At 44.2% G+C, this 27,623-nt stretch overlaps 1 protein-coding gene across 1 annotated transcript in view; it reads left to right on the forward strand.

Annotated features, from left to right (window-relative positions):
- Window positions 1-27,623, forward strand: part of Myo6 (myosin VI) — a 165,690-nt gene that overhangs the window by 129,491 nt on the left and 8,576 nt on the right. Inside the window, exons 23-32 of the mRNA XM_023718672.1 lie at window positions 894-1,023; window positions 3,203-3,293; window positions 4,114-4,264; window positions 6,688-6,896; window positions 11,347-11,425; window positions 12,513-12,673; window positions 15,186-15,212; window positions 15,607-15,636; window positions 18,235-18,273; window positions 27,142-27,245. Of these exons, the coding sequence (XP_023574440.1) occupies window positions 894-1,023; window positions 3,203-3,293; window positions 4,114-4,264; window positions 6,688-6,896; window positions 11,347-11,425; window positions 12,513-12,673; window positions 15,186-15,212; window positions 15,607-15,636; window positions 18,235-18,273; window positions 27,142-27,245 (1,021 nt within the window). The remainder of the gene's footprint in view (window positions 1-893; window positions 1,024-3,202; window positions 3,294-4,113; window positions 4,265-6,687; window positions 6,897-11,346; window positions 11,426-12,512; window positions 12,674-15,185; window positions 15,213-15,606; window positions 15,637-18,234; window positions 18,274-27,141; window positions 27,246-27,623) is intronic.

Genomic DNA, 27,623 nt, shown 5'->3' on the forward strand with positions numbered 1-27,623 from the left:
CCCCTGAGGGCATTCAGAGCAAAAAAAAAAAAAAAAAATCTTTAGTGTCTGAAAATGTGAATAACAAATTTGATTTCACATGTCTGAACATGGGGTGAAACGTGAGCTTAGTGTATGTGCTTGATTATTATTGCACTTAAGTTTATTATACATAATTGTTTATTATTAAATGATAAAATATTAACAAAAATGAATATATAAATGTCATAATTGTCTTAGTGTTAAGGATTCATAATTATCATAAACTCAACATTTCTCTTATTTCAGAGAAATTCTTAATTAAGAATTACATCCTTCAGAAAAAATAAAATCCATAGCACAAGAAGCAGACAGGATATCCTGTCCAAACACTAGGTGGGATATTTGGTAAAGAATAGAAATCATTTTGGAATTTTGTCATAAGTAATGGAAACAGTGTTTTATTCATTTTATTTGTGCTGTGTATTCTCTCAGTAGCAAGTCTTAAATCTTTTTCCAAAATGAGGCTGGGGGTTGAGAGAGACAGAATAGTTTTGGTACCTGATACTGCATAGGCGGCCTTCACTTATCAAAAGTTGTATATGGCCATCTGAGAATATGGATGAGCCCATTCGAAAATACATCAGTTCTCTATTTTTTTCCCTGATCAGACCTTTTTGCTGATCCTCTGAAGTTTTTCTACATTTATTACTGAATCTGCTACTTAAAAACAAGTGCCCTTCTCTGCCTCTCGGAGAGCCTGAAGGCGAGGGACAGGCAGGCGTCAACTGCTTCAGTGCGCTGTCCACCCACCAGGCTGGCCTGCAGCCCCTGCCAGAAAGTGGGATTTCGGAGGCAGATGTTAGTGTTTCACTTTCCCGTGTGTTGAAGTACATTTATCTTTTAATGCTGGCATAAACTACTTTTCCTCCTAGTTTGCGGAGTTTGATCAGATCATGAAGTCAGACCCTGACCACTTAGCAGAGCTGGTTAAAAGAGTCAATCACTGGCTGGTCTGCAGTCGCTGGAAGAAAGTGCAGTGGTGTGCGCTGTCCGTCATCAAGCGTGAGTGCTCCCTCCCTCCCGAGCTCTTGTGTGCACGTGTGCTGGTTTGTGCCGTCTCAGGCATGCTGGGCAGTGGCCAGGATGTTAGGCCTTGCTGTGTTGCTGAGTCCTCAGGCAGGGCCCCCTACATAATGTGTAGTAGGCTAGCTTTTTATTGATTTCTTTTTTTCTTGTCTTTAGGGCAGGGTCTGCATGGTCTACAGGGTTTCACTCCGTAGATTGGACGCATAATGACTCTCGTATTTACAGCCTCCCAAGTTCTGGGACTACAGGCGGGCTCCACTATGCCCAGTCTCAGTTGCCTTCTCAGTGTGTCTGGGGCGGGGCTGGCACAGCCTGCCCTGAGAGAAAACTCTGGCTACTTAGCCGTGCCATAGCAGGTGCTTTAGTTTGCTGTGTACAGGCCAGCCCTAATTTTTTTTTTTTTTGTCTTTTTGAGACAGGCTCTTGCTGTGCAGCTCAGGCTGGCCTTGAGCTCATTTTGTAGCCCCATTGGTCTAGAACTCCCAGTGATCCTCCTGCCTCAGCCTTCTGAGTGCTGAGATTACAGGCATGCGCTACCGTGCCCAGCTCTTCATTTTTTCTTTCTCTTTTTCTGCCTGTTTGCCATCTATGTACACATGGCAGAAATTTCAAGAACACAATTGTCTCTCCTTTTCTACCCCTGAGATCTTTTTTTTTTTTTTTTTAATTTTTTTTTTTAGAAGGATTTTTTGGGCTGGCTTAGAATGCCTTCAGGGCATGTTTGGCTGGGTGGAGTTGTGGGGATTGAACCACAGCAACCTGAGGCTGACTGCTTTGTTGAAGCAGCCACTTAAACAACTGAGCTAAGGGGCAGGCCCCTACCCCTGAGATCTTATCAGTTATCAGATTGGGGTGATCTCACCTCCAGATACTGCGAGTGGTTGCTTTTTTGTTGTCTTTTTCTTCATGGATCCTCTTTCTCCCCATCCTGCAGCCTCAGTAGGTCCCAGGCCCTAAGCTAAAAGCCTTTCTAGGTCACCATCTTTCGGTAATGGGCAAAGTGAGAGGTCTTCAAATCTTTCAGGACCGCGCAGTGTGGGGTTTCCTCCTGTCGTCGCAGTCCCTCGGACCTCTCCTCTCTGATACGTTGCAGCGAGCCACTTTTGTTTGTTTCTGCCAAGTCACAGCAACTTTCAGTTGTCTGTGGCAAGCCTGCAGTTGTTCAGAGCTACTGTATTTGGGAATCCGCAACTGGATTAAATTTGTAGTTGCTGCCCATACAAGAGTACTTGACATAGTGCTGGGTACATGAAATGGATCCAGTAATACATTCCTTATGAATAGAAAAAGAAAATTCATTTGGCTCCATGAAAAGGAATAATAAAAACAAAGATGATTGTTGAGATCCTTTAGACACTTGTGAATATGGACAAAGAGATAACTGAGCCTTTTTTTCCTTTCATTTCCCAAATAAAATATAAGGATATTTGTCATGGTAGTTCAGTGCTTTCAGTTTCATATGCTGCATTATGAAAGAGAACACCTTATAGTGGAATCACCTGGGTCTGGTCTGTCATGCAGCCGCACTGAGGCCAGAACGCAGAGAGGCAGGCCCGTAGGATGCTGGTGAGGTGCTCTGGGGAGCGCCTCTCAGGGTGGAGCACTCGGGGGGTTTCTGGGTTTCTGCAGATGAAAGATTCCTTTACTGTAGGATTCTCAGAGGCCTAACCCAGTGTGCTCGCTGTGATTTTCCAAAAAGAGGACAATTTTATGTCTCTCCTAAACTGATTCCCAGGTAATCCTTTCTGAAAGGCATATGTTCACACTGACTAGAGCAAATGCTTGTGGGACAGTTTGGGAATCAGTAATGTAGCATAATAAGGAAATAATGAATTTAAAGTATGACCCCAGCCACATACATGGTATACCTTTTATTTTTAAGAAGTATTAAGAAACCATTCTACAGGTTAAAACTTTTATGATTTTAGTATTTGGTACAGTATGTTCAGGATGGCCAGAGAGATAACTCAGTAGAATAAGCGCAAGTGCCTGTGTTCAATCCCTGGTTCCACCAAAAAAAAAAAAAAGAGAAAAGGTATAGTATGTTCAAGATTTCATATTGCTTAAGAGTTGTATTTGTAAAAATGAATAGTTTTTTAAAAATAGATATCATTTGTCCAATTTTAACTGAACTTTAAAATCATTTTACTCTTAGTGAAAAACAAAATAAAATACCGAGCAGAAGCTTGCGTAAAAATGCAGAAAACTATTCGGATGTGGCTCTGCAAAAGGAGACACAAACCACGGTAAGGTGGCCGGAACCTGAAGAACCCTGCAAAGTGGAGTCCCAGCCGGCTGGTGATGCCTCCCTGCGATCCAGCACTAGGGAGGCTGAGCTGGAGGGCCGAGAGCGGGCGGCCGGTCAGGGCCACACAGGGAGGTCTTTTCGCAGCCACCAGCCCCAGACCTGGTTGTCCTCATGTAGGCCGTCAACAGCAGTGAATGCGAAGAAAGCAGTTTAGATCTGTGTAAAGCATGCTGTTTGTAAAATGATATTTTAGCCTGTTATTTGTAATACTTATTTTAGGTAATTTATGTGTTTCTTGCCTCATTCTATAAGATTTGAAATAACTTATAAAAATGTGAATACATACTTCTATAGGTTGCAGTAAATAGTTGAGCTATTATTTTAGTTCTTTTAGTGATTGCAGTTTCTTAATAATGTCAGATTGATGTTTAAAAATATTTTGACCATTATTTTCAAGATTATCCATGGAATTAAGTTGTTTCACTATAGACTTAATTTTAGAAAATATTCTAAATTTGAATTTTTATTACTATTTTAGACTTTTTCAACTTGCATGTCTGAACGTCATCTCTCTTCAGAGATTGTTAAATACTTTCTTTAAATACCAGATTTGAATATTTGGTTTTCAGCTTAAACGTAGAGGGCAGGCATCAGTGTCCTTCCTGCCCCTGCGGGTGCCTCAGTAGAACAGCCTGTAAGAGGGAGAACACTAGATAATAATGGAAACAGAAGGGACAGGCCGGTGTCTGCGCGTAGCGTTTAGTTTACGCAGAAGCTGTGAGGAGCGGTGGCAGTGAGTGTACTCTGCCTGTCCCCAGCATCGACGGCCTGGTGAAGGTGGGCGCCCTGAAGAAGCGGCTGGACAGGTTTACCGAGGTGGTGAGCGCACTCAAGGATGGGAAGCCGGAGGTGACCAAGCAGGTGCAGGCCCTGGAGGTCTCTATCGATTCTCTGATGGCCACGATTAAGGTGTGTCATGTTGCCCAAACGACTTGGGCTTTTATGTAATTTGGTGTCTTTTGATTGTGGGGTTGTGTAGAAAGGCATCTTCTTTCAAGGTGTAAAGTGTCAGCAGGTAGGTGCTTATATTCTTTTCTCTATGTTTGAAAAATGTCGTTAGTTGCAGTGTAAAAAAGACATTTTTAATACAGTCTCATCTTTTGTGAGGAAAAATATTTTCCTTTTGAAAGAGTGAAAATACTATTCTTTAAATTTTATTTGCATTTATTTTATGCTTCACTCTTTCCCGTGGCATGAATTTTTGTTTCTTCAGTTTCTCCTGCGATATCTTTTTCTTCTGTGCAACCTCTTCCTCTGGTTTAGGATCAATTTGTTCCTTTACAGTAAGGATCATCTCAGTGTGGCAGGGGAAGCTCATGGACGGGTTAATCTGGCCAGGAGCTCTATAAGTATGGCAGCACATCGTGGGTGCTTTGTTCACCTGGTTATGTTCAGTAACCAAAGAATTTACATCTAAACCCTTAAGCTCAGTATTACTCTCTGCATTTTTAAGCACGTGCAGCAAAAATTCAGCACTCTTTTTGGGCCACCGACCCTGCGTCCAGCCCCACTGTCTGGCCTGGGCATACCTGCCAACTCTACCACTGTAACTCTGGAATGGCACACATTGCTTCTTTAATGTGACATCCTTGAGATACTTGGTGGTCTCTCAGGCATACCCCTGAGGGCCTGGGCAGTTTCACGCGTGTTCTTAAAGTGAACGTGAAGACTTGAGCCTCTTGATTTGCATGATTTTGTGGGGTTTTCTGGGTTGAGAGAGTAGGGAACCAGTTTTGCAGGTCACCTCAGGCCGCTCACAGAAAAAGAAAAAAATACTATACTTTGTTGTTAGGCTTTTGCATAGTCATGACTCAGGATTAGTGCAAATTATTTTAATTTATTTTATGCCTTTCTCCCTAAAAGTTAAAATTTTTATTTTATTACTTCTTTGTGGCAGGGTTGGGGGTCAAACCCAGGGCCTTATAGCATGTTAAGCAGACATTGCACCATTGGGCTTCCTCCCCAGCCCCAGCGGAAGCTTAATTTGTAAATTATTAACATTACTGAAAATGTGAAGACCTTCGAAGGCCCCAGATGCCCCACACTAACGTGTTCAGCTAGTGTGCTGCTGCGCGTCCCACTTGGAATCTCACGTGTGTATATTCTCACATAATTTCAGCCATAATGCACATTTCGTTTTGTATCTGTGCTGTTTGACTGTGTGCTCTGTCCATGGTAACACACTGGCCTCAGAGGGCTCATAACGTCACTTAACGGACATAAAAATGGTAACTGATTTCATCTTCAATTTTGTAGGAAAAAGTAGGGCCAATTTTTTGATTTTTAATTATTTGATGACTAGTGGGATTGAAATGTTTTTCTGTATGTTTCTTAATCATGTTTCTCTTCATGTCTTTTCCTCAGTTATATTTTAGGATTTTCCTGTTTTCCTCAACTAGTTTCAGAGTTTAGTAGATTACGTGGGCATTAGCACCTTGAAGTAAGCCGGGTGTCACGTTCTACAAAGACGATTAGTGTAGACAGTGAGTCAGTCGTGACTCGTGGGGCGGCAGCAGAGCGGGAGGAGGAGGAGAAGGCCCGCAGGCGCCTGCCGCCTAAAGCTGGCGCTCGCCGTCCTCTGTGAGCCATCGGTGTCAGTGTGTCGTAAACCCACCCGCGTTTTTTGAAGGCCAACTTAGGAAAATTAAAGTTTTAAGATACAAGTAGTAGTTTCTTTTTTATTCCGTAGGTACCATTTGAACCATATTATTAAACAGTAGACTTGCCTAGCTAGGTAAATCATTCCTTAAAAGGAATTTTTAACTGCAATTGTATTACTTTATCTACAGTTATATATTCAGATATTGATGATTTGATTGGTTAAAAATAGTTGGATATTTGTGTGCAGCGTTAATGCTTAAGTTTGAATGCTATGTAATGTTCAAACAGTAAAGCAAAGCTAATGGGTTTATTGCTCACCAGTTTTCTACTGTTTTGCTGTTTTATATACAGATTGGGGTAGGGTTTTTAAAAGGTCGTGGTGGGAAACACGTAGCGTTACGTTTTCTTCAGGGCGGTTTTTTTAGGGAAGGCTCTACAGGGTGTTCAGGGTCTCACTACTAGATGGGACTCCTGTGATTCTCCTGTTTACAGCCTCCCAAGAGCTGGGATTACAGGCGCGCGCAGTCTCAATCACTGGCTCAGTGCGCCCCAGGGGCGGGCCGACTTGGCAGGCTGGGGATCGAACACCCAGCCCCTGAGCCTGCGTGCGTGCGCTCAGTCCGCTGAGCTATTTGGCCGGCCCTTTCGAGCGGTTTTTGCGTGTGCGGCTCAGCAGTGATGTGCACGAGATGCGCGAGGAGGGAGAGTCACTGTGTGCTCGCTCTTCCAAGTCGACGATGATGACCAGGGAGCAGATACAGAAGGAGTACGACGCGCTGGTCCGGAGCTCGGAGGAACTTCTCAGCGCGCTGCAGAAAAAGAAGCAGCAGGAGGAGGAGGCAGAGAGGCTGCGGCGAATTCAAGAAGAAATGGAAAAGGAAAGAAAGCGGCGCGAGGAGGAGGAGCGCCGCCGTCGGAAGGAGGAGGAGGAGCGGAGGATGTAAGCGCTGTGTGGCGGGGGCGCAGGGAGGCTCGCTGTGGGTGGCGCCCTGAGACTGCGCCTAGACTCACATTCTTACTGTGATGGATTAATTTTAGGATAAATTTGAAAATAGAATATAAGCTACTTTTGTAATAATTACTTAAAATGTTATTACTGAGAAGGATTTTAACTACAGGTGGAGTAGTTTCCAAAGTCTGAAAGTCTGAACTTTCAGTGGTATGTTGGCATTCAGGCTTCCTGGTTTTTTTTTTTTTTTTTTTGTTTTTGTTTTTGTTTTTGTTTTTTTTTATTTAGTGCAGGGTCTCACTACACAGATTGGACTCGTAGTACTTGTAGTGATCCGCCTGTTTTTTTTTTTTTTTCGGAACCGGGGATTGAACTCAGGCCCTTGCGCTTGCCAGGCAAGTGCTTATTCTACTGAGCCATCTCCCCGGCCCCAATCCACCTGTTTTCAGCTTCCCAAGTGCTGGGATTACAGGTGCGTGCCACCAAACCCAGTCTCAATCCCTGTCTCAGTGTTCCCTGGGGGTGGGGCTGGTAGGGTAGCGGGGCACCGAACCTCTGACCCCTGTGTCTGTCTAAGCAGGCGCTTTAATCTGCTGAGCTTTATAGCTGGCCCTCCTCCTACTTTGATTTAATGCATACCTATTGCATATCTCACAGGAGTCACTGACACTTGCGCATGTCATGCAGTGAGCCTGCGTCCCACCCAGTCTCCCCTTCCCTCTCCCTGTGCACCAGGCCTGAGTAGTCACTACTGGATTTTCAGGATGACATTTTTAGAAAGCTTCCACATATGAGCAAGGGCATGCGGTGCTTGTCTGTCCTTATCTGGCTTGTTTTCTTTAACACATGACCTGTGCCTCTATCCATTCTGTTGTAAAAGGTAGATCCCACCCCTCACCCCCTTTATTTTTCAGTACTGAGCATTGACTCCGTGGCTGGAACAATGAGTTATGTCCCCAGCTCCTTTCAAAATACTTTCTATTTTGAGACAGGATCGCTAAGTCAATCTGCTGCCTAGGCCGGGCTTGGACTTGGCTATCCTCCTGGCCCAGCCACAGGCGCGTACCACCATGCCAGCTGTATTCTTTATGATGGGATAGTATTCCCCTGTGTATATATATGCCATATTTTCCTTACCTATTTATCTGTTCTTGGGCGCCTAGGGCAGCTTGAGTAGGACGCAGGCTCACTGTGTGCATGTGGACAAGTATCAGTGACTCCTGTCTAGGTATACACTTAGCATGTGTTAATCAAAATGAAGGGGGCCGGCAAGATAGCTCAGTGATCTAAAGCACCTGCCTAGGCAAGCTTAGGTAGGTGCAGGGGACCACGGTTCGATCCCTGGCACCACATGCTGTGCCAGCCCTGCCCTCAGGGCAGGCTGAGCCAGACCCCTCCCCCCCCCCAAAAAAAAAAGGAAATTTGAATGCCAGCCTAACACTCCACCTCTGATTTCTGTGGTAGCTCTTCTCTAACTTACATTCTTCAGTAATAATGTATGATTTACCTTTTCTCAACATTTGTTACTCTGTTTTTTATAGTGGCCATTGTAACCCGGGTGAGACAGTGTATCTTTGTACTTCGGATTTGCGTTTCCCTGGTGGCTAATGATATTGAGTGTTTTTTCATATACTCACTGGTCATTTGTATTTCTTCTTTTGAGAAGTGTCTTTTCAGATTATTTGTCCATTTTAAAATTAGATTACTTTGCTATTGAGTCTTTATATATCCTAGATATTAAGCCTGTCTTAGGTGAACAGCTAGTGAGTATTTTCTTCTATTCTGTGGGTTGTTTTTTCAGTTTACTGATGATTTCTTTTGCTGTACACAAACATTAGTTTGATGTGATCCTATTTTGCTGCCCACCTCATCTTTTGGCGTCTTCAGAAAAATCAGTGCCTGTACCAGTGTTATGAAGTGTTTCCTCATCTTCTCAGTTTAGGTCTTACATTGAGATCTTTGATCCATTTAGGGTTGGTTTATTTTTAGGTGATATTTGTACTTTATTTTATTTTTTAACCTCCAAATACATCAACAATTTAATAATTTAACCCAGCAAGCTATAAGTGTCCTATTTAAAGTCAAAACATAATTACTCCTTCCCCAATTTCTCTACAGTACTTTTCAAAAAGCCTGAGCCAAAGTCTCTCAAGGCAGACTCTTAACTGTGAACATAATAAACAAGTTACATAATTCCTAGGTACAATGGCACAGATAACAGACTCAGTGCCTGCCCTGCTAGATTTCAGCCTTCTTTTGTTGTCCTTATTTTCTATCCTTCTATTCCTTCCTTTTGGAGTTGATTTTGTTTTACAGGATGTGAGGTGTAGGGTCAAGTTTCATTGTTCTGTGTGTGGAGATCCAGTCTCTCCAGCACTGTTAAAGAGCTTGCTTTTTCTCCCATGAATATTTTAGCACTTTTGTTGAGAATCAACAAGAGCTGGCTTTTGATGTGTGGACTTCTTTGTTCTAGTCTATTTTTCTGTTGTATAGTTTTTTTTTGTTTTGTTTTTTTTTTCCTTTTTTTTAGACAGGGTCTTGTTACTTAATTGAGGCTGGCCTTGAACTCTTGCTATGTAAGTTAGGCTGCCATGCGCCTTGAACTTGGGCCTCCTCTTGCCTCAGCTTTCTGAGTGCTGGGACTACAGGAATGTGTCCCAGTGCCCAGCTCCTCTGGGCTTCTGGTTTTATGCCAGTACTACGCTTTTGGTTACTGTAGCTCTGTAGTGTGTACTGGTTGGTATTAGTTAGGTGTTGTGATGTTCCTGCCTGCTTTGCTGTCTTTGAACAAGCCTGCTTTGGCTATTCAGGGCCTTCTGTGCTTCCGTGTCTGTCTGTCTGTCTGTCTGTCCGTTCATCTATCTATCTATCTATCTATCTATCTATCTATCTATCTATCTCTATCTCTATCTCTATCTCTATCTCTATCTACCTACCTACCTACCTACCTATCTCTCTATCTGTCTATCTGTCTATCTGAGTTGTCTTTTCGAATTCTGTGGAGAATGTCTCTGGTGTTCTGATGGAGATTGCAGGAATCTACAGGTTACTTTGAGTAGTCTGCACATCTTAGCGATGTTCATTTTTTCAGTCCATGAAAATCTGTCCAAGTATTGTTCTCCACTGTTTAGGGTTTCTTCACTGTGGGGCTCATTCACTTCCACAGTTAAAGTTAGGTATTTTATTTCTTATGAGTCTGTTGTGCGTGGAATTGCTCTCATAGTTTCTTTCTCAGGAAATTCGTCAGTGCATAGAACAGCAACTGACTTTTTGTGGTTTTGATTTTTTAAAAAAATCTTATTTGGTATAGGGTCTCACTCTGCAGCTCGGACCCTTAGTGATCCTGCTGTCTCAGCCTCCTGAGTGCTGGGATTAGAGGTGCGCCACCACGCCCAGGTTCAGTGGACAGCAGGACAGGCCCTTAGACCACCGGACTGTCTCCCCAGCCCTCTCTGTGGTTTTGTATTTTGCTGCTTTACTGGATGCACCCATCAGTGCCCATAGTCCTTAAGGGAGCTTCGGGTTTTCTGAGCAGGGAATTGTATTGTCTGCAGACAAGGGTGATTTGACTCTTGCCTTTCCTGTTTGTATGCCTTTTGTTTCCTTCTCATGATTGCTCTGGCTGAAGCTTGTAGTGGTCCATTTAGGAAGAGCAGCAAGAGTTCCTGGCTTTAGAGGAAATACTTTCAGGTTCTCCCAATTGTTATGCCAGTGGCTGTGGGTTTGTCATTTGTAGCATGACTTTTTAATTGGGACTTTTGGATTTGTCATATGCAGCCAGGCAAAGTGTAGGAAAATATTTCAGAACTTGAAATCTGAACTGTTCGCTGCCACCGCTGCCTCCTCCTCTTCCTCCTTCTACCTGTTCTTCCTCCTCCTTCTCCCTGTTCCTCCTCCTCCTCCTTCTCCCTGTTCTTCCTCCTCCTCCTTCTCCCTGTTCCTCCTCCTCCTTCTACCTGTTCCTCCTCTTCCTCTTCCTCTTTTCCTTCTCCTCCTTCTTCCTGTTCCTCCTCCTCTTCCTCTTCTCCTTCTCCTCCTTAGAAATGACCTGTTTATTGTTTTATAAGGTAGCAAGAGGCACTTGTACTTTTCTGTAATTTTAAAGCTGGTAGCATTTTGGAAGAGTCCCCTGATACATAAGGAGAATGAATGTGTGTTGTCCAGTTGGAGAGGGAAAAGAAGGAATTACCATAACTAAGGCCTTGCAGGTAGGCTTCACATTCAAGGTCATCTGGAGGCGTTAATGGTAATACAATCTGTGCGCTTTGAGAATTACTGTCAGTAGCATTAGGTTGTATTTTATTCAAAATAAGTCAGTATGTATGTGGCTAACAGGTTGGTTTAAGTTCCCACTGTTACCTTGTGTATTAGTAGTTAATTTGCCCAGTGGAGAATTTATTTGCTGTTATATTTGAAGAATCTTGGGGATTTTTTTTTTAAGGAAACTTGAGATGGAAGCAAAGAGAAAACAAGAAGAAGAAGAAAGAAAGAAAAGGGAAGATGATGAAAGACGAATTCAGGTTTGTACGTACAGAGTGGACTTCCTATCAGAATATAATCTACACAGTTTCAAAAGTGGAAGTCAGGTTTGGATTTGCGTGCTAGGAGCCAGGGAGATGGCTCAGTGGAATAAGCGCTTCCCTGGCAAGCGCAAGGGCCTGAGTTCAATCCCTGGTTCCACAAGAAAAAAAAAAAGTAATATTCTTCCTGAAAGGATACTGTAAGTACAAAAATAATTTGTGTTAGGTAAATGTTATTTTTGATTTGGGGGCCGGGGAGATGGCTCAGTAGGATAAGCGCTTGACTGGATTTGCTCACTGAGCTAGTGCCATTTCAGTCCCTGGGCCAAAGGCAGTGTCTGCAGTGGTCCCAGGCTGGCTTCGGAGGGTGGGGCCCGAGTTCCCATCCGGCCCTGTCTCCTGTGGGAGCCGAGGCAGTGGCCGTGAGTGACCGGGAGCCCCAGCTCTTCTCCTACAGCAGCTGGATCCGGCAGCTTGTGTGGAGCCGGGTCAGTCAGTGCTAGCGTTGCTGCTTCTCGGGAGGGCAGGTAGGGCCGCAGAACACACTTTCATGTTTTCCGAGGTCTTACAGCTGCAGGCGCTGGTGCTAATGCCCTCCACCGCGCCCCAGCTCGCGAGTGTTTGCGCAGGCGTCCCTGGTGGGCCCCAGTTGACCAGCTCCCGACTTCGCCGTGTCCTCAGCGTGTGTGTCCCCTGGTGCTGATGCCCTTCTCCACGCCCCAGCTCGCGCGTGTTTGCGCAGGTGTCCCTGGTAGGCCCCAGGTGACCAGCACCCGACTTCCCGGTGTCCGCAGCATGCGTGTGTTCCCTGGTGCTGATGCCCTCCACCGCGCCCCAGCTTGCGCGTGTTTGCGCAGGCGTCCCTGGTAGGCCCCAGGTGACCAGCACCCGACTTCGTGGTGTCCGCAGCGTGCGTGTCGCAGCCAACGCAGCAGGGGGGCGCGCATGCCTGACGTGCTCGCCCAGAGTCGCCGGACTTTGGGGTCCTCGCACCCTCTTGCTCCGGAAGAGTGGGCACCCGTGGCGCGGCCGTGGGGCCGGGCAGGGCTCCGCGCAAGCAACCGCTGCCCTCTGCGCCCGCCCGCAGGCCGAGGTGGAGCAGCAGCTGGCCCAGCAGCGCGCCGAGGAGTCGCAGCAGCAGGCCGTGCTGGAGCAGGAGCGCCGGGACCGCGAGCTGGCGCTGCGCATTGCCCGCAGCGAGGCGGAGCTCATCAGCGAGGATGCCCCAGCAGACCCCGCACTGCGCAGGTACGGCCGCGCTCTGGCCCCGGGCGGGCGGGGCTCACCTTCCGCGCAGTGCCCAGGACAGGGGTGCCCCGTGAATCTCCCCAGAACGGGGGTGCCCCGTGAATCGGGTACGGAAGAGTGTGTGTGTGCATCGGGTGGAGATGTGGTTCTAGGCGCAGCTTAACGTGGAGAGAAGTGCAGTTTGGTGTATTTGAGGTTAGGCTTCTGTTCTAATGTCTCACTTACCTGAGCACTTGAGGGAATGTTAACCCCCAGTGTTAGGGAATTCCTTTCCTGAAACAGGTTAATCACAGTTGGGCTTCTCAGATTTCTGAATGCTCTGTAAACATTATAGGGGAGCAGAAAAAATATGGATTGTTAATATTTTGTAGGAAGTGATAGGAAATATTTTGTATGAAGTATAGTTATTTTTCATATAGACTTAGACTTTTTCATATAGACTTCATATAGACTTTCATATAGACTTAGACTTTTTCATATAGGCTTAGACTATAAACTGAATGTGGTGGCACATGCCTGTAGTCCCAACTCTTGGGAGGCTGAGTCGGGAGGATTGCCTTGAGCTCCAGGCCAGCCGGGGCTTTGTAGTGAGACATACCCTGTCTCAGAAAACCCAAATATACACAAGATAGCTCAGATAATTGCACTACTAATTTCTATTAGTTTATTGAAAGGAACAATTAGTGCTTACACTGTTTGATCATTTTTGCATGCGTGTATCTGATAATCTGAGCAGCTACTTCGAAGATAATAATACACGCTATAATAACCATTGTTAGTTTCCTATCATCTTGTTTGGAAATGCTGATCTTTTTTTTCTTTTTTCTTTTGGTACTGGGAATTGAACTCAGGAACTTGTGCTTGACAGGCAGGTGCTGTGCTGCTGAGCTATCTCCCTGGCCCAATTATGTATTTTTATTTTATTTTCATAATTTTATTGAGAAGCAAATAGCAATGAGACAGTTCAAATCAAATTGGTAGGACAGTTTCAATAATTAACACACTGCATACATTCTTCCTAGTGGTTAATTGCTTTTATTTTATTTTTAATCTTTTTAAAAGAATATAGAAGCAGCTCTTTTGATTCTTTTTGGTGTGGGCAGTGCTGTGAATTGAGCTGTCTCTCTGGGCTGAGCAGCATCCCAAGCTCCTTCACAATTTAAAAAAATTTTGAGGCAAGGTTGATGTAAATCACCAAATTGTTCATGCTGAGGTGAATTTGTGATCCTCCTGTCTCATCTGCCCAGAGTGCTGCTATTACAGGTGTGTGCCACCATGCTCATGTGTTTGGATTTCTTTATTTGTTAAAAGAAGGCAAAACTAGCTGTCAGAGCCCCTCCACATGTAGATACACGTGCTGTGTGTGCTGAGCAACACTCAGCGTGTATAACCTCCGAATACAGCTTACAACCAGAAGGCCAGGTGTGGTGGTGCATGTGTGTAATCCCAGTCTCGGGAGGCAGAGGCAGGAGAGTTGCTATGTGTTGGAAGCCAGCCTGGGCTACATAGTGAGTTCAAGGCCAGCCTAAATTACGAAGGGAGACCATGTGTCTAAAAACCCAAAAAACTCCCAGAAACAAACAGAAACACCAGTATTGTTAAATTACAACCACTAGAGGGAGCCATTTCCTTTCAAAAGGAAGAAACAACCTGGATTTAAATTATAAAGCAATTTCAATTTAATTTGTTAGATTTCCTTTAGCTGAAAGCATAGATGGGAAGGCAAAGGGTGTGTGAAGTTGCCCTCACATGCTTTGCTGTGACTACTTGAGAACCTTCGGAGCCTGAGTTGTACATCCCCGGGAGTCATGCTGTGACTGTAGGCCCGAGGCCCTATAGTGGGCATTGATCCATAGTGGGCTCTTAGCTTGTGTCCCATTACTGCTGCGCTTTGAGGCTAGGCCCCTGCAGGGGTGTGGTCCCGAGGCATCCCTGACATCCCTGGCACGCACTGCTGTGCTTATGTATGTGAGGAACACCAGGCTCACATTGGCCGCTCTGCCTGTGCAGTCCCGGGCTGTCTCAGAAAGGTGCCTGTCCCAGGGTGACTGTCCCTGAGCCAGGCCAGGCTTGGAGGCACTGTGCCGCACCTCAGCCAGGTCGTGAGGCCACAGGGGCGCTGTGCAGCCCCCGGAAGGCTGAAGCGTGAGTCCTGGTTGTCTGTGCGGGCTTTCACGCTCTCCTGCAGCCTGCGGCCTGCGGCCTGCGGCCTGCTTGGCAGCTTCCCCTCCTGGGCTCTGTCCCGCTCTGGCCATGAGCTCCAGCATTTCATTATGAGGGTGCTCTGGCAGATGTTCCCTGGTGCTAGCTGGGCCTTACGCAGTGGGCTCTACGTGAACATTGCTAAGCATTTCTTTTGCTTTTACCCGCAACGAGTTCTTCTGTACCATGCTTATGTGTGATAATTCTCCAAGGAAACCTGTTAGAGGTCAAGGTTGCTCTTGGGTTTTGTGACATATTAATGCCGGTCGATGGATTCTGCTTCAGTAAAAACTGTAAGTTATTTTTCCAGCTTGTATTCCTGCCACATAACTTCTAAGTAAGAATTGTTTTCCACATTTAAAATATAATCCTAATCAATTACACATGACCCTTGATGAACGTGATGATTTAAACTTACCTGAAATTATAAATTAATACCCAGACTCTTTTAGAAATGAATCTCACAGTATATGAAATTTCCAATCTAGATGTATTTGCTCTTTAATTTTTACTGAAGATAATTTATTCCTTTATAATAATTATAATTAATGATTTATAATACTTATAAGATTTTTAAAAAGCACCAAAATTCTGAATGATTTTATGTGGATTAGAGGTGATTGAAGTTTTTAAATCAGTGAGTAAAGTAATAACACCATACATTTACACAGCTGAGATTTTTACAAGTCAGTGTTGGCCATGATATTAACTGAAATGTATTCTTTCCACAGAGAGGATGGAACAAGACCCAAAATGACACCGTATGTCATCTCCCTTTACGTTTTAAAAAATAGCTTGTGGATACTTTGGAAAGAGAAATAGTTTGTTTCTGGGAGTAAATTTTAGGTTACTTCCTTCTTACAAAAAGAATAAGATAAATCCTTCTTTTATTTCCTGGGGAAGATGTTCAGTGCTGAATTACAGTAGTTTATGACTCGGTTTCCCTTTGTGTGTAGTCTTTGTTTAAACTGTAGTGCTGCTTTGATGGGGAATTCCACTGGATGTAGGAACTTTGTTTCTTTCCTTTTTTTTTTGTTTTTTTGCGGTACTGGGGATTGAACTCAGGACCCGGTGCTTGCCAGGCAGGCGCTTACTCTGCTGAGCCATTTCCCTGGGCAGTACTGCTCTGTCTTACATGCTTTTAGCCCTTACCTTACATCTTCGTAGTTGCAGGTGAGGAGGAATAAATTAGAATCAGCAGTGTACTTAGTTTTCAATATTTATGATAGTTAATTCTACTATTTAAAGTAGATTGTAATCCTGTTACTTTTTTGTATGTAAGTCTTCCTAGAGATAGAATCTATTAACATTTGGAATATAAATAAAATATATTTTATACATAAGTAAAATATTTTAGAATATATAAATCAGAATTTTGAGTTTTAAGGACTCCACTATAATCTTTGTAGTGATTATTTTCAACTCAGACTTAAGTACCAATAAAAAACATTTTATAAATGATGTAAACTAGGTAAATAACAGGAATTCTTTCCAAAAGTACACATAAAGGAGAAATAAAAGCATTATTTATAATAAAATACTAATTTAGTTTGATATGAAAGTGCTTTGTGTGGTTACAGTGGAAGACACCGTCAGCTGTCTCGTATTTGTGCCTAGAATCACCCCGGGTGCCTCAGCTGCACATGAAAGGCATACAGGAGCGCAGGCCACGAGTTGGGAACACTTGTGACTTAGATTCCAAACAGAGCTGAGCATAGATTGCTTCTCAGTTACACAGTGCGTGCATTCCTAGAAAAACTACTGAAACTACGCAGAAACATTTGTTTACACGTAAAGCTTGGTGGACATGTTATGTGTGTGTTTTACTTTGTAAGTCTGGCAGAAGTGTTAAGACATGTAGATTACGGTACTGTTCCTCCTATGCAGGGCTTTTAGCATTCCTAATCCACATCTCAGCCCTTGCCCAGAGCACACACCCACCTGGTCACCTCAGCAGCACCGAAACTTCCCAAAATATCCACGAGCAGGCACTGCCTCTCCTTTCTCCATGAGGACAGCCGCTTCAGGGTACCATTTGAGCTTGAACTGGGTCAGTCTTGCATTGGTGTCTGATGCCAGTTGTCAATGTCTGCATGCGGTTTAGCACAGTCAGATGGAGAAAAGCGCCTCAAGGTGCAGGCCAGTTCTGCCCGGGGAACAGTGTGCTGTGTGGCGGGCCGGGTTCTGCAACACTGGGCGTGAGTCAGGGAGTGTGGCCCAGCGGAGCGACAGTCGCGTGCGGTAGCGTGGTCGCTGTGGCTCTGCAGAGCGCAGGGCGCCTGCCCGAGCTGCCGCCTTCAGAGACAAGGCAGAGGAGGCTTTAGGAGAAGGGCGAGCGCAGGTGGGCCGCGGAGAGAGCACGCCTGGGGTGGGAGGTTCGCACGGTGGAGCGCTCCCTGAGCTGCAGGAGAGATTGCTGATGTGCGTGTAGCTCACAGGACAGTCTGTGCCAGCGGTGTTTGTGTGGGGTTCCTTTGCGTTCTTTCTCTAAGGTAGGGAAGGTTGCCTTTCTGAGTTGCTCACCCGCGTGGCGGTGAGGACGCTGGCGCAGAGGTGCCGCGCCTGCGTGGGCGCCCTGAGCCGAGCGCCCACCTCCTCTCTGCAGGCTGGGAGCCCAGTGGGCTCTGGGTGAAGGAGAGGTGGTTCCCGAGAGGGGAGCGGAGCGGGGCTAGCCAGCAAAGTAGGGGACCTCCTTAACCAAGTGCTCGTGAGCACAACACAGCCTTCTAGAAGTAAGCCAGAATGGAGACGAGTTCCGTTCTCCTGGGTAATAAAAGAAAAGTAAGTTCTTGCTTTTGGAAAGTATTTATCCTTGGAAGGTTAAAATGCGTCTTTCACTTAACTGCTTACGTTGATTTTTTTTTTCTTTTTTAAAAACATGCTTTGATTTGTAATTTTAGAGCTTTGAATACATCAGGTTCTTAGTTAAGCTCTGTGGAAGACAACAGTGTGGTTTACCACTGTCGCGCCTCATCTGATTAATACTTAGCAAGCAGCTCTGGTGCGGCGGCCTTTGTGGGACCACGTCCTCCCGGGCTTCTGGTGTGGGTTTAGAATGTGCTGCTTGTGTTCTCTGCGTGAAAGCCACAGAAGCAGAGCGGCTCTTCTGAGTTTTCCTGTAAAAGTGTGCATCACAAAAGTGAGGTGCATTCAAGCAGTTTTAACTTTATTTAGGTGAAAATGTTGCCATTTTTATTAATGGATTTGTTTAAAAGTATATTGTAGGCTGTTTACAAAGATGATGGTAAATGGCTAATGGATATAGTAAAATAAAATTTTTATTGTGCTTGAGGTGTCTTAAGCAATTTATGTAATCTGCTTTGTGTATAACTACAGTGTTTTAATCATTTTTCTTACAGGGAACAAATGGCCAGCGAAATGTCAGAGCTTTTGTGTAGGTCAGTGCATTGTATTTGGGGAAGTATGTTCACTTCAAAATCATACATTAAAATCACTGCTGATTATTGGACTAGATCCTCTTGTATAAATAGCCCATTCTGTCCACATAACTTTTGTGCAAGATGTTGTTACTTCTCTCCTACTGTCCTGCCATAGCGAGAGAAAAAGCAACCTTTTGGGGGTTGCCCTTCCCTGGGGCCCCTGTGCTGTTCCTCATGGGCTTGGCAGGGGTGCTTCTCCCAGCCCCAGTGTGGGCGTCTGCCTGCCTCTCTGACGGGAGGAAAGGGAGCGTGCGGCTGTGCCAGGCTCTGCCCCGCAGCCGCGGTGAGGAGTGCTGGTGCCAGTCGCGTTCCCAGAGCAAGTGGCTTTTGGGCAGTCATGGCCCATTTGCTTTAAAGTGGGTGTCAATCAGTAACATTGTGATCTTCGGTTTTGAAGTTACAAGTTAATTAAAATTGCTGAAAGCATTTTTAAAAATCAAGTCAATTTTGCTATGATTGTCTGTGTCGCAAGTTTAATAATCAGTAATGACACTTTGCTTTCCTATTCTGATAATTCCAGGGTCGAAGGTGGGGAGCATTTAGCCTTCATGTGCTGCTGCCGAGGCTGAATGTGTTTCTTAGCAGGTGTAGTTTTGTTTGAATAATGTGAGTGAAAAGCTGGTGCTGTTAAAATGATATTTTAAGCAGTAATAATTCAGATTCAATGTTTTTAAAAACTGTATATTCAGACCCTCTGTAAAACTGTATATTATGTAAATCAACTTTCCCTTTCAAGAAAAAGACAAAGCAACAACAAAACCCATAATTTTCAGTTGTCATCCTAGAAAAGACTCCTGAAAGAGATGGGAAAAAAGAGAAAAATTTTTTTGGTCAGTTGATTGAATGGGATATATATTATATTATATTATATTATATTATATTATATTATATTATATTATATCATATTTATATTATATAAATACTTCAATAAGAGTTGAAACATGCTTTACTGTTAAGAGTAGCAGAGAGAGCTTGCTGTCATACAGCTGGCTTTTTTGAGCAAAGTAAAAATAAAAAGCTACGTGGAAAATTGCCAGTCACACTGCTTATGAAGAGTATAGATTCTGTAGTCAACCTAAGCCAAATTTTAACCATAAAAACACAGGAAGTACTAATGGCTACTTGTTATTGTTCAGCTAGTCTTGTGTGTAACTGACAGTTCTTTCCGACAGAAATACTTTATGCAGTATGAAATACACCAGTTTTGTTCTTTAGAATGAAAGTACCCATAAGCCTTTTAAAGAGGCCAAGATTCCTTTTTTTAGTTTTTCTGGGCCGGGGATCAAATTTAGGACCTCGCACTTGCCAGGCAGGTGCTGCTAAGCTGTCTCCCCAGCCAAGATCCCTTATTTACTTCATTTTACGCTTAATAGCGAAAGTAATTTCTTTCACTTGAGGAAGACAGTAACATTATTCCAAGTTTCTGTCGTGTGACTGAGGAGGGGCATTTCTGGAGACTGCTCCGGGGCTTGCGTACTGAGCTGTCCCCACAGCTCTGTGTAGTTCCCCTGTCCTAAGGCAGGATCCTGTAAAGTGACCAGAGTGCCCGGCTGGCCTGGACCGCGGGACTCTCCCACCTGGGCCCTGAAGTGCTGCGATTACAGGCCTGCACTACCACAACTAGCTTCAATTTAGTTTTTCAGTAGCATTAGTTGTATTAAGTGATCTGTATTTTGACTCTTTGCTAGGATTGATGTTATCTTTCCAATTATAAAGTCATAGAAGTAGATAGTTATTTCCAAGTAGTATATTTCTCCTTAGGAGGAAGAACATGTTTTTGCAGTAGTAGGTAATGAGGGAGACTTGCTTATGTGCTATGCAGGAAGCAGTTTCATTTCTTCAGTACTTAGTTGTTATAACATTTGTACTTCCTCCTGTTTTGACATCTGATGTGCTTTTTAAACTTTTTATATGTGACATTGAGCTTAAAAACCTTGTGACTTGCTCCTAAGTTTCTGTCATGTGCAAAGTATAATCCTTGGCTGAAAAATAACATTCATTATTACAGAGAAGAAATGTTAGGGCTGGCCAGAGAGCTCAGCAGACTAAAGCGCCTGTTTAGGCAGAGCACAGGGGCTGGGGTGCATCCCCAGTATGCCATGCCAGCCCTGCCCCTAGGGTGCGCTGAGCTGGGACTGAGACTGGGCGTGGTGCGCACACCTGTGATCCCAGCACTTGGGAGGCTGGGGACAGGAGGATCGCTGCAAGTGCGATCTACATAGTGAGACCCCACACACCCTCACTAAATGCATTTAAAGAAAGACATGTTGGTATATTGTTTGATGAGTGATCTCAGACAGAGTGAGACCTCAGCCTGGCCACAAGTCCTTGAGCTGTGACACTTACACCTTTCTGTCATCCAGATCCTCCTACACGGGGAGAGACGGGACACTTGGCCCTTGGCGCACACAGTGTGAGCCTTGTGAAGCATCCTGCGGGGCTGGTGGTCACTAGGACTCCCCAGGGGGGCCGTGGTCCATCTGCCTCTGTGTGTCTCTCCAAGGGCCTGCGGCCTGTCTCATGGGCTCTGCTGCCACCATCTCAGTGGGCCCATCTGTGTGCCCTCGTGAATGCCCGATGCCCAGGAGGTGCCAGGCCAGGAGTGTGCGTGGCCATGCTGTCCCATGTCTCTGCCGGTGATGGCGCTGTGTACCCTGTGGCTCAAGGATAGGCCACCAACGGGCATGCTGCTCACAGTCTTCCGCCTGCTGAGAATTTTTTTCTTGATTTTGAAAAACAAATGTAAATGTAGGGACTTGTTGCTGTCTCTGGTACCCTGGGGAGAAACAGAAGCAGGCATGAGGAAAAGATAGAGAGGAAGACAACAGCTAGGTCAGGCAGTGGTCCCTTGCCTGATGGTAAATGACCCCAAGATCAGCAGTAGGTATGTTTATTTATACCTTTGCTGAGTTAGTGTTAGGAGACACAAGGTTGCCTGGTGACTAATAGCTGATGTTGCCCTGGCAGGATGTTTTTTGGGACTGAGGTAGTTCGTCTGCTCTAGGTACCCTGGCCTTGTTTTGCCCTCCTACGTATGGCCAGTCTCCAGTTTTAGTGGCTCCCAGCCTCTCTCCCTTGTGGCATGAATGATGGGTATTCGTCTGCAGTTGGAGAAGCCGTGTTTGGAGAACTCTGTAGAAGACCTTTGTATTCTTGATGCCAGTCCATGGATTTTGATGCCAGTATACAGTTAACAAATTAAGCCTATAATCCAGTAGTCCCTAACAGTGAATTGTCAGTACAGCTGGCAGTTGTAAGAAGTTACTGATTTGAACCTTCTATACTTTAGCATATTATTATGGCGTTACTTTTTTACACCTCATTGTTATATTTTCCTGCTGGATTATTAAGACTAAGTGTAAGCAGAACCTATAAATAAAAAAAGAACTTTTTACTATCTGACAAGTTCAGTTCAGTCTCAGGATTTACCTCGGAATCATGTAGAGCACCTCTTAAATCTTGTTGGCAGTGTCAGCCATCTGGATGAATCACAGCCATTGCTTGATCAAGTTCTTTTTTTGTGAAAGCTTGAGGTGGTTTTCTCTCTAGGTGACTCTCTTTAAGCACACTATATATTGTTGATCACTTTCCTCTGTGGTCCCATCAATAATGATCTTCATCAGAAAATCAGAGAGCTTGGGGCCAGGAAGATGGCTCAGTAGAATAAGCGCTTCCCTGGCAAGTGCAAAGGCTTGAGTTCAATCCCAGGTTCCACCAGAAAAAAAAGAAAATCAGAGGCTCAGCTAAGTTACAGGATGTGACAGTATAGGGTTTTTTTTTTTTGTTTTTTTTTTTTTGGTTTGTTTTTTTTTAATGTCCTGAGTCTTCATTGACCTTGGAGGAATGGGCCGAAAGATTGGCTATGCTCTTAGCCATCTCTCTAAGTTTTGGTCTCCAAACCTCAGTTGTTAAACATGCAGAAGAGAAGCTTAATGACATTACTGGGTAATATAGGAAGTAAGCTTATCACTACTTGCTGTCTGAATATTAAACATCTTGGACATAAAATGGAACTGTTATTTTCTAACTAATATGAATATCTTTATTTTTAGAATGTTAACAGACAAGTTATATATTTTTACACATAAATTCAGAGATCAAAACCTTTTATAACTTTGCAGCATGACAATCCTGATGACATTTTGTGACAGAAATTTTCATTTTGACATAACATACCTTCTTAACCATGATCTCTACTTAATAAATAAGAAGCTTTTACTTAATTTGTCATCCTTTAATGAGATATGCAAGAAACATCTTATCACAAGACACAGTCTTTGTTTTACATTTTGGAAGTACATCTAGAATTATGAATACATTTAATACACTATGAACTTTACAATGAATTGCCATATACATATGAAAACTTTATTGTAATTTTCCTGAAAAACTTTTATCTTTTGCAATGACCCATTATTGTAGATGGTTCCCAAGAGACTGTGGATATTATTGGGGCTCCTTTTTAATGAGTAAAGGTTGGTCACTCCTCTCTTCACCAAATGGAGTTCTGTCCAACAGTCTCTCCCCGCTGTAAGGAATTTTTGTTAATTATCTCAATTTTTTTGATAACCTGTGAGTAAACCAATTTTGATACCACTTAGACCAGTTGGTAACTCAGAAGAAAGCATGCTTTTAAGTCTGTATTCCAAATTATATTGGGAACAAATAATCAAAAAGAGAAAAACTTGAACTCAAATAAAAGAGAAACAGCTGTTCACAGAATGACCTGTCCCAGTTATTCTTCTCTTGTTGCTGGGACGAATATCAGACACGCAAAATAAAGGAAGGAAGGAAAGGTTTATTTATCTCATAGTGAATGGAGGTTTCAGTTCATACTCGACTGGTCCAAGGCAGACTGGCACATGGCAGAGGGTAGCAGTTCATGGCGGCAGCAAAGAGCAAGAGCACCTGGGAGGAGTAGCAGCAACAGTGGTGATGGAGAAAGCAGAGAGGAAGTCTGTCTCTCTCACGTTACATTCCAGCTCTCTTCCTCAGGCTGGGTGTAGCACTCAGACCCATAATCCCACCCTTGGATCACCCATAATCCCAGTGGATCATGCTCAAACTCTAGAAGGCTTTTGGGGGACACCTAGATACAAACCATAACAGACACACAAACATGTACACAAATACACAGAATACCCAAACGAACATCTTTGCAAAATCAGAGTGCACTCAAATGTATTTCTGACCAAATTGAATTACAGTGACTATTACAATTTTTAGATATTTATAATTATAAGCTAGTCATATTGTTATTTATCAATTAACAGAGATCTCTTATGAGAAAAATTTGGAATAGAGTCTTTTATTTATAATTAATATGCATTTTTGTATTTTATTGTGTCTTAATATTTTCAGCTTAGTTATCTCTATATGTTGTATTTAGACTTTAGATTTTCTTTTTGTCAGTTCTTTTATTGGCCCCAAGTCGAATCCAGCCTCATCGTTGTTAACTTATTCTCAAGACCTGGCTTCTGATAGAGCTTGACAGTGGCACACTGTGGCACCCAGATAGGTCTTTGAGCATTCTCTGGAGAAGCACAAGCATGTCCTCTATCCACATTACCTTTTTTTTTGGCTTTATCTGCTTGAATTACCTTTCTGTTGCTGTGCTTCTATCTTTTGTAAAATGTTGGTAGATATCACCAAGTGAAGTTGGATGAATTAATCCCCCCTTTTGTTTTTGTAATTATATTTTGATTGTATGGTGAGAAACCTATATCCTATATTTTTGAAGAGGAAGCCCTCACACAGCCTCCCTTAACCTAATATGACCTATCTGTGAAAAGCAAATTAATTTAACTTATCTGAAGGATGATGGCAATTAGTAACACCAGAGAAATTAGCCCAAAATCTGGATGGAGCCAATTAATATTACCAAATAAAGTCAGAAAATCATGAAAGATTGATCTGAATAGTTTGGAGCACGATGTATTTTTGTTGGGTAAGTAGGCCCAAATGTGAAGAAGTTATCATAGCCTGGCATAGCTTGTACCAGCTGGAGGCCACCCCTGGGCCTGCCACAGTTTACGTGGGACATCAAAGTCAAGCCACTGTTCCAAATCTTACTGTTTTTAGGTTGCACTCTAAACCTCTATTGTATTTGTTTGTAAACTATCAGAGCCTTTTTATGCCAGTTTAATTTAAGACTGTGAAACAGGTAATCAGCCTTATTAGGAATCATGAGAGCTTTAAGTAATCTTTTAAAATAGCCCCATTGTTATAAATCTTAAGGAAATATGATTTTTTTTTAACTAAAGGCAAACTTTTTGTCTTGAGAATGGAGCAGCCTTTAAAATGAATGACCTTAAGGGGAAAATGTAAAAGCTTCTCCTTTGTTGTCAGTTGCAATGGAGAGAGAACCACTCTGTTTCTTTTCTTTGTATTGGATTTGAACTCATGGCCTTGCATTTGCCAAGCAGGCTCTGGGCCACTGTGCTGTATTCCCAGCCCAATTTTCTGCTTTTTTGTGAGACTCTGCTTTTGGTGGAACAGCCCTTTGTGTCCCTCCAGGTCAGGAGTCTAGCACCTTTCTTCCGGCTTGTATTTGTTTGGAAGCCCCCCTTTTTTTTTTTTTTCTGTTTTCAATAATTAATTTTTATTTTTTAACCTAATATATTCTCTTTAATTGTTTATTTATTTTTATTTATTTATTTTTTGTATTTTTAGGGAGGGGTCTACCGGGTGTTCAGGGTCTCACTACTAGATCGGACTCGTAGTGATCTGCCTGTTTACAGCCTCCCAAGAGCTGAGATTCCAGGCGCATGCCACCACGCCTAGTCCTAGTTGCCATCTCAGCGGCATGACAAGCTTGGGGATCGAACCCTGGCCCCTGTGCCTGCTTTGGTAGGTGCTTTAGTCCGCTGAGCTATTTGGCCAGCCCCATTAATTTTTAAATTTTTGTCAAAGAAAAAATGACCAGTTGAGCAATAGGAGAATCTGGACTGATTTAAACAGTGTTTTGAATAGATCGAAATATGATTCTGACTTTCCCTGTATCATCAGCAGCGATGACAGTGCACAGACTTGGAGACCTGTTTGCACTGGGGCTCCAACTGCAGTCGCAGCTTTTGCCCTGTTGCCTCAGGCCTGGGTGAGCTGCTAGCAGTGGGAGTGGGCTGCCTGACCCACAGCCCCACCCCTCAGGCGACACGGGCTGTGGCCTGTAGCCCGCTGCTGCGTGCAGCCACCCTGTATGTCAGCTGTTGCTGTGGCTCTGACCAGTGCATGTTTTGTTTTTGCTGGGGGTGACACTATCATGAGGCAAAGAGATCTTCCGTGGCAGTAGCGTGTGTGGCGACTGCCGAGGCCACATGTGCCGTAGTCCTTAGCCCTCTGTGGCTGGACCAGGTGTGTAGATGCACAGGCAACTGGGAAACCCTAGCTCGGTCTGCCTAGGACCAGAACGTGGGCCCTCCCTGAACCCAGCCTGTGCCCCTCCCACCAGCAGCTCCAGCAGGCCACTTGGAACTAGCCACTTGCAGTTTGTTTGTTTGTTTATTTATCTATTTTTGCGGTACCAGGGATTGAATTCAGGACCTTGTGCTTGCCAGGCAAGCACTTATTCTACTGAGCTATCTCCCCGGCCTCCACTTGCAATTTAAAATAATTCTTTTTTCCTTTTTTATCTAATTGTGCAAAGCTAGAGGGTTTAAACTCCATTGGTGGTTACCTGTGTTCCACCTTCCTTGTCCCATTCAAGACTTGATTTTAAAATAGTACTCCATGCTGAGTCCTTTGTGGTGGTCTTAGAAAGCAAAGTAAATATCAGAACCAAGAAGGCAACAAACATTTTTATAGGCAGCTGTATAAATGTCTGTGGTTCTTTTTTTTTTTTGTACCAGAATTGAACTCAGGACCTTGTGCTTGCCAGGCGCTCGTGACACTTAGCTATATTCCCAGCCCAACACCTATGGTTCTTGAAACTGTTAATTCTATATAACTTTCTCCTTTTTTGCCTTCTCTCAAACCTATTTCTCAAAGCTTATTTCTCTTTCTGGCCTTAGTCAACCCATATTTGGCTCTAGTGTGCCTCATCCCCACGCTGGACCCCCGAGGTGCCGGCACACCGCAGGCCTGCGCTGGCTGCTGGCTCAAGTGGTGCACTTCCTCCCCTTCCACACACACTGGGGAAGCCTTCCTGCTGCCTGCTTATCTCGTACACTAAATGCAGGGACTCCTTGGTGTCTCCGGCACCCTAGGGAGAAACAGTGGCAGGAATGAGGAGAAGGTAAACAAGAAAACGAGCTGGGTCAGGTGGTGGCCTGTGGCCTGATCGATTGACAACCCAGTGGGGGTGTTTATTTGTACCTTTGCGGGGTCAGTATCGGGAGACACAAGGTTGCTTGGTGACTAATGGCGGAAAATGAGCAGGCAGGATGCTGGTTTTCGAGACTGACGCAGTGTCACGTGAAGCTTTAGGCGCTCTGGCCTTGTGCTGCCCTCGCGCATACGATCAGTTAGTGGCTCCCAACACAGAAGCATATTTTACAACTTTAAATGTTTGTATTTAAACAAATGCAGGGGAAGTCCGTGCTGTTGTTGATATAAAGCCTGATGCGTTTATCAGATGCCACACTGGAGAATTCCGGTTTACTGAGCATCCTGAGTGTCGTGTTTAGGGCTTCTCTGGTGCTGGGAAGCTCAGGGCCTGTACACGCTGGGCTGCCCTGCCCTGCCTCTGGGCTGCACTGCAGCCCTCGTTCTAAGACCTTCATGCTTCTAGCAGTTATTTCCAGTTCCCCAGCTGATTTTCCTGCTTCCCTAGGCAATGTTGCACTACTGGTTCCAGTTTCAGTGTGCAAACTTATATAATAATTACAGAGGCCCTGCTGTCCAAGCCACCAAGGCTGCTGCTGGCACCAAGAAACACGACCTCAGCAAGTGGAAGTACGCAGAGCTCCGTGACACCATCAACACTTCTTGTGGTACGTGTGTGGTGGGTGGAGACGGGCGGTCCAGTCCTGTCCTGTCCTGTCCTGTCCTGCCCTGCCCTGCCCTCCCCTCTCCATTTATTATTTTTTTGTGGCAGTCCTGTGCTGCTGATTAACCTAGAGCTTCATGCACACCAGATAAGACCTCACCACTGAACTGCTCCCCTAGCTACTGATTAATACAATAAATTCATAGACTGGAGTGACATATTTATGTAAATTAGCTTAAGCCACTCTTACTTGCTTCCTTGAAATGAAGACACAGTTGATTTACAAAGCCAAATAATGACATACTTATTAAAATTAAATGCATTTTGCTTATTTTTTACCAAGGTCCAAGAAGAGTGATTACAGGTGGCGGCGGGCCAGAGT

The sequence above is a fragment of the Octodon degus genome, unplaced genomic scaffold (assembly GCF_000260255.1).
Source record: "Octodon degus isolate 3935 unplaced genomic scaffold, OctDeg1.0 scaffold00061, whole genome shotgun sequence".
Lineage (NCBI taxonomy): Eukaryota > Metazoa > Chordata > Mammalia > Rodentia > Octodontidae > Octodon > Octodon degus.